This window comes from Dendrobium catenatum, unplaced genomic scaffold (genome assembly GCF_001605985.2).
Source record: "Dendrobium catenatum unplaced genomic scaffold, ASM160598v2 fragScaff_scaffold_1038, whole genome shotgun sequence".
Lineage (NCBI taxonomy): Eukaryota > Viridiplantae > Streptophyta > Magnoliopsida > Asparagales > Orchidaceae > Dendrobium > Dendrobium catenatum.
Window position 1 is genome coordinate 2,228,311 of NW_021319500.1, and position 7,140 is coordinate 2,235,450.

Genomic DNA, 7,140 nt, shown 5'->3' on the forward strand with positions numbered 1-7,140 from the left:
TCTTTTTTTATTAATATATGCAATTTACTATTTCTACAAAAAAAAAATGAATTCATATAGGGTTGAAATTTGATTATATTGTTAGTGTTGGATTTAATTTTATTTATGAAAAACATCAAACTTTTATAACAAAAACTATTAAGAAATGAGAAAATGAAATAGAGAAAAAAAAGTGAAAGAATTCATAGCATTAGTTAGGAATAACAATTAATGTTTTTCTACAATCATATATTTGAGATAATTTCCACAATATAAAAAAGAAATTGAAAGAAAAAATATATGAATTTGATTGTATTATCAGAATATACAATACATGATACAAAACTTCTCTATCTCCTGAGTTTCCCCTCTGACCCTCTATTTATAAGTGGAGGTGAAAACTCAACATTATAAGAAAGATTTTATTTAATAAAAATGAGTGAATTATATTATGGATTCAAATTTGTCCGTGGAAGACACCCAACCTTACTAACAGACTAAAACTAAGAGCAAGTGAGTAACCAAAGATTTTGTGAGAGAATCGAAAGAGAGAAAAAGAAGAGAGAGAAAAAGAGCAGAGATAAAATCTATAGAATACTCAAGAAACTATGAGTCTGAAAACAGTTAAAGTACCCACTATATTCGCCCAATAATCCCTAAATTATTCCTCATCGCCCCTTTTTGATAGGGTTTTGAAGGATACATAAAAGGCTACAAAAAAGTTAAAAAAAAAAAAACAACACTACATAGAATGCCGATATAATACTACATACAACCCTAGACATGTGTCCTCGCCTTATAAGTTGAAGGATAGTGAGATCAAAAGTTTTCTATGAGTTTCTTATGGGTGACTCTAGTAAAACTAAGTGGATAAGGATGAGTGTGCTCAGATGAGTCTATGGGAAAGTACTATGATGAAAGGGGACCAATGGCTGGCAAGTTGGTTGATGTGGCCAACTACCTGTATATACGTTATAATATTGCTTGAAAAAGAAGGGCGAGTGAGATACTGACATGGAAAAGGAGAGCTTCATCTCATATGGACTAGTGAGTCAAACTAAGGGTCTCATGAATAAGCACATTCATGTAGTTGTGTTTGGTGAGAATGGTCGCCCTTGAAAAGAGCGAGTACTTTAAATGTGGTCTAGGCATATTCTAGCTTTGGAGATGAATCTCCTATTTTCCCCGTGCAAGTCGAGCTCCTTGGAAGGCCTGAATAAGTAATACTTTTTGGTCATTTCAAACAAGTTCTCTTGCGAGTTACCTAAGTGGGCTCCTTTAAGGGTGAGATCTTCTATCATAACTCACCAACTTCTTACTAAATACATATAAAGGCATATGTTAGTATACATTAGTTCCTTGATTCACTTAGTCATTTGATGGGCAAGTGGTAAAAAAGGACAAGTGAATAAATAGATAGTGAGCATTAAAAAATTGGAGATCATTAAATAAGGCTACCAAGCAGTAAGAATAAAGATTAAATGCAAATTTATCAGTTTGCTTACTATAGCCTTGAGGTTTTATGGTAACCTTGTATTGAAAATGGTAATGTGATACCACTTCTTGCTTAGCTCTTTATAAATATGGGGTATTCACTGAGAAAACTCCACTATGTGCTTTGGTGATTGGCAAGCTTACAAGTCTTGTAAAGGATGGAGCTCATTGAGTTGGCTAATTCTCACCAAAGGATGACAAAGAAGGTTTCCTTCTACCAAGAATGAAAAGAGAGATATAAGAAAGAAATAAAGGTATCAAAGAGTTTCATTAATGTTGATGCTCGAGGAAGGGAGGGGGGACTTCAGAGACATATGAGCCTATCGCACTGCCCCTCATGCAATAAAGATTAGTGTTGACCTCAGGGTGGTGACAAAGGATGTTATTACGTTAACTTTGATAACTATGGTTGTTAAGGTTGACAATGCTAATGTCAGTGGTGTTCAGGCCAAGGATGAGGATGAGAAGCCTTTGGAGACATGATTGAGCAGGTGAGTGTCATTAAGTGGCAATTGTCTAAGATTTCCTTGGAGTTATCCTCTACTGAGGTTGGAGCAAATTCTCAAGCGCCACTACCGAGAGCATATAATAGAAAAATAAACAAGTTTAAGCATTTGTAAATAATATTATATAGAAAATGGGCACCTATTATGCGAGAGCTTGTAGTTTGTATTTACTTGAGTGAGCTATTGTAACACCTATATTGAAAGCAAAAGGCAAAGGCTTTGGGATAATGGGGGGCTTTTTTACTACCCTAAGGGAACTTTTATGCAGGATAGGCTTCTAATTATGCCTCTAAGTCTTTTAGATTTATTTTCTAACAAGTTTTTAGTGTTGATTTTAAAGGTACCACCTTAGAAGGAGTTCCATGATGTTGAGCCCTGATCAAGAGTGATCAAGCTCGTTAAGGTTGTCTAATAGCTAACAAAAGTTACATATAAGTAGGTTGATACTATATATTGTTGGCTGAGAGGAGGAGCTCACCTATGTTGCTTATAAGGAGAATACTATAAGTACACTTCACTTGGATTCGTTATCATTTGGTCACTCTATTGACATCTTTTCTCCTCTAAAATCGATAACATTGAGTGAGGAGGAAAATTGACTCATTATTTTGCAAAAGATGATGAACCTTCATAGAGTGGCCACCAAGCCTAACAAGTCACATGGTGGGGTGCTTTAAAGGAGGTTGTTGAGCTAAGAGGTGAAGTCATTGAGCTGAAGAGTGAGCTTGTCGATTGAAGAGGGTGTATGGTGAGTTAAAGAATGTGGCCAGCTCCCTAAGGGCAGAATTGAGGGAGGCTACTTGCTAGGTGAGGATGATTGGCTTCGGGGGGAGGGGAGGGGAGGCTAATGCCAACGATAGTTTGGGAATCAATATATGTGTTTTCATAGTGGTGAGTAGGCTCGCACCACCTTTCCTTTTCTTTTTATTGTAATGTATTACCATGTGTGTGTGCGCGCTCATCTAGGCTCATATGTAAAAACCATTTATTATAATAATATTTTCTTGTTCATATGAGTTTTATTATTTTCATTTTGCATATTCTCTCGAACATTTTGGCAATTTATAGTTTTTAGGTAAGCATATGGTTAACTAGGGTTGATCATGGGTTAATTGTGAGTCAAATTAGCCTTTGAGGAATATTTGATCATTTTGACTCAAACAAGGAATTGGGTTTGACCCAAAATTGCCCAAAGGCTTGCGTATAAGGGAATTTTGATAATTTCGATCACCGACCTTTATCAAAAACGTTGACCAAGGGTTAACATTGACTCTAAATGATCAAGATATGAGTTTTGGTTAATTACCATTCAAAGCAAGATCACTAAGTTAGTTTTGGGTCACTAGGGCAAGTATAGGGGCAATTTAGTTATTTTAGGCAATCATGGGTCTTGATCTAGGGTTCACCTATGGTTTAGACCTTAGGTGAGACTGCCACTTTCTTAAGGCCACTAAAAATATTATGGCAATGGGTATATTAAATTCATAAACTTATATTTGAATTAAATTTATATCAAATATTTAATATAACATAGTAATAGTATTATGTTAATTTTATTAATTTTAATAATATTATTATTTATTACATCACCCGGTTCGACCCCAATTTGACCGGTCGAACCGTGAATCTCTTCTTCTTTCTATTCGTTGTCCAGTCCTATTTTCACAATCTTTAGTTTACCTTTATCTTTATTAACGTAGATTAATCTAATACATTTACGCTCTTAACTAGGTCATGGAAGACCTATATTTTATGTAATCAAACCATCTAAAGTGACTCTCTAATCTTTTATTGGTCATTCGAGCTACTCCAACCTTTCCATATATATACTTAATTCGCCTTCTATCTCTTTGAGCAAAACAACTCATCCACCATAACATCCTCATCCAATGAAAACTTAAAGAAACTAATTAAAATATTAAGAAAAATTACTCAGTTCAAATGTTTGATTGAAAGATAAATATAATTTTCTATATTTATGCAATTATCAGAATCATCATAGTCCCAGCGCACCATCAATGATGAAGGTCACTTTTTGATGTGTTACCAACCTCAACTTCCTTAAAGCCATCTCTTTTAATACTTTGCAAAATAGATTAAGTGCAATGCTATACATTTTCTCCTGACGCCTTTGATGGCTATCCTTTGATGAAAGATAAGCGAAGCAAATGTTAAAGAAGGTCGATGATCAAATTCCCAAATTGGTAAACAGATTTATACGTTTATTTCATAAACTCTACATTTCAAGCCATTCAAAGTTGTTCAACACAATTTTTTTCACAAAAATACCTTAAATTTCACTTTTTTAAAAAAAGACCCTAAATTTAAATTTAATTAAGGTTTTATTTGGGACAGGTTTCTTACTAGTTTCTAAAGCAATTTTTTAGTATAAATTTTTTTTGAACTTAAAATGTTTGTACTGGAAAGCTGCTTTAGAAGGCATTAAGAAAGCTATCCCAAACAAAACTTAAACTTCAACGAACTTTGATTAGCCTATCCACCCGAAATATATTTAAAAAGTGTGTACTTACAAGTGAGCAATTACATATACTGATGTTTTGTTTTTTAATGAATAGAATAAAAATACAAGATCTCGAAAGTTTCATTTGGGACGGTTTTTTTCAGCTTCTTAAAGCAGCTTTTTAGTACAAAAATTTAAAGGTATTTTAAGAAGTAGAAAGAAAGCCGTCTTTTGCCTTACCTTCCCTTGCTGGATCAAGTTGCATTGACTCTTAACTTCTGTGGCAATTCTGAATCATTTTCAATCTGCCTTGCATATGGGGCAAGCTCGGTTATGAATAAGAATAACCTTGAAGGCAAGGAAAACATATTCACCTTTCTAAAAATAAAATGATAGCATCTTATATATATATCAACATTATTTGTATAGAATCCTTAAATAGAAACGATTTACTATAAAAAATTAGAATAAAACTTATTCTCTTTATTATTTGATTAGATAATGGATCAATCAAACTTCCTTCCAATCATATACATGACATTCTTCTTAATTTTGATTGATTCATCTAAAAAAATAAATCTCAAATAATAATTTTTTGAATGTTAGAATTGATTAAAAGAGGGATTTTAAGTGGTATATTAGTAAATATAAAAATTTCTGTGTTAAATATGTATTTTCAATAGTTTTAGGTGTTATGTATGTAAAACTCTCTTAGATCAATTATGATAAATTCATACACACATCACATACGTAAGATTTGAATTTAAAATATCTTAATTGATAGTCAAAACTCCTAACTAACGGACAAAAAAGAGTTGCATTGATTTCTTTTGAAAGACCCCCAACACTAAAAAAGTTAAAGGTTTGTAATGATTTGGGAGCAGTTGGTCCCAGAGGCCAGCAACCTCAATGATACAGCCTACAAGAAAAGCAGTGGGCTGCTTTGATTAGGTTAGCTTTTGTGGGGTCTTTATCAGGCCTGCAAAAAATACTGTGGTGCTTAGCTAACATCATAAACACAAGAAAGCATCCATATATACAGATAGATAAAGCAAAGATTTTATTGAATTTACATGTCAAATAGCCAATACCGATGGGTTTTAAGCAAAAATCACAACCCAGTTCCCTAACATCAATGGACAATACAACTCATGAACAAACATTCAAGAAGTATAAAATAAAAAGAAAATACAATTATTTATTATGTTTTTTGAACGGTGATATCTACCCGTTGCCACCTCTGTAGATGAGGTATTTGATAGAGTAACTAATCCCTCGGCGGATTTAGGGGCAACCAACCCCACAGGTGCCGGACCAAGAACTTGTTTTTTCTCCCCTTAAGGAGTCGCCCGCTTGAGAGCGGAATCGAACGTGAGTTGGAGGGTTCCCCATCACGCTCGCCCACCAAACCAGCTAAGCCAAGAAGAAATAAGCTGGCACACTTCACCACAAATACAATCATGAAACATATAAAACATATATGCTTTCAAATATATCTGCTACTAATCTCCCCATTTAAAACACAGGAAGGCTAGTCTTAGCACACATGCATATTTGCTATACATATATAATTTCTTTAAAAAAAATAGACTTTTAGAGATAGAATTTATCTAAGTTATTCAAATATTATATAAAAATATATTAAAATTTAGAGGTAAATTATATATATGCATGTAATTAAATCCCATAATTAATGATCAGCAGCCGCGAGCCAACATCTCACGATAATCTATCTCATATTGCAGCAAGGCAAAGCGGCTTTGTCTCCGTAGCTGTTCATAAAACCTCCTGATAAACTCTTCAGCCTCGTCATCCACCTCATTGTTTTCGAATGACACTCGTCTGCTCTCTTCCTCTTCCTCCTCCGAGGAACCGACCGAGCTATTTGGCGAGTAATCAAGCCTAGGCAAGGCGGCGGCGGCCGCGGAAGAAGGAACTATGGGAGGCCTTTCATCGTCCTCTTCGGCCATGGCACTAATGCAGGGGAAATAGTTGCGGTGTGCACCGCGCTTGGCATGGAAAAAAACAGGATTTGGGCTGTCGCTGCAAGAGAATTCATATTCCTGTAGACCGTAGCCATAGCCACGCGGCCGGGCGTGGTGGTGAATATTGAAGACGTGGTTGCCGAGAGCTTTTCCGATGAGCTTTCCCCGCTTCATCAAAAGGTTTATGTCTATGATTAGTTTTCTCTTGGAGATGAGGCCTTTTCTTATCATGAAGAGGGCTACACGGAGGTAGCTCCGAAGGCGCTTTGCTGCTAGTGGAGAGTGGAGCTTCATTGATGATGGATAGGTACGCGCGTAGAGGGTGGTGAGGGTTTCTTGACTCTGCGAGGTTTGGGGAAAACCTCGCAAAGAAGAGAACCCTCAGTGGCGTAGGAGAAGAAGGGATGGTGGTTATTTATGGAGAAAGGTAGAGGAGGGAAAGAGGAAGGAAGAGTGGTGGAAGGTGAGAAGTAAAGAGAAGAAAAGAAAATTAGATAGGAAAGGTGACAGTAGGTAGAGAGGAAGAGCTAGACGGGAGGGGACCTGAAAGGTTAATTTGTATTTTATGATATTTGTGATAGGGCCAGCACAACTGGCTTTAGTATCTCTAGTATTCCTTTAATTTGGATTTGAAATTGTGGTCGGGTTGGCTTAGAAATTTGAAAATTAATGAAATAACTTAATGATTTTTTTTGGGATTTACATACATATATCA

At 35.3% G+C, this 7,140-nt stretch overlaps 1 protein-coding gene across 1 annotated transcript; it reads right to left on the reverse strand.

The window, feature by feature from the left end:
- Positions 1 to 5,772: 5,772 nt before the first annotated feature.
- On the reverse strand, positions 5,773 to 6,821 carry LOC110093396. Its single transcript, XM_020818269.2, has one exon. The coding sequence runs from the start codon at positions 6,717 to 6,719 to the stop codon at positions 6,138 to 6,140; it is 582 nt and encodes a 193-aa protein (XP_020673928.1). The 5' UTR covers positions 6,720 to 6,821; the 3' UTR covers positions 5,773 to 6,137.
- Positions 6,822 to 7,140: the final 319 nt, after the last annotated feature.

What these genes read in the sequence shown, in the direction of transcription:
- LOC110093396 (XM_020818269.2), bottom strand. Translation starts at nt 6,719, where the DNA reads ATGAAGCTCCACTCTCCACTAGCAGCAAAGCGCCTTCGGAGCTACCTC.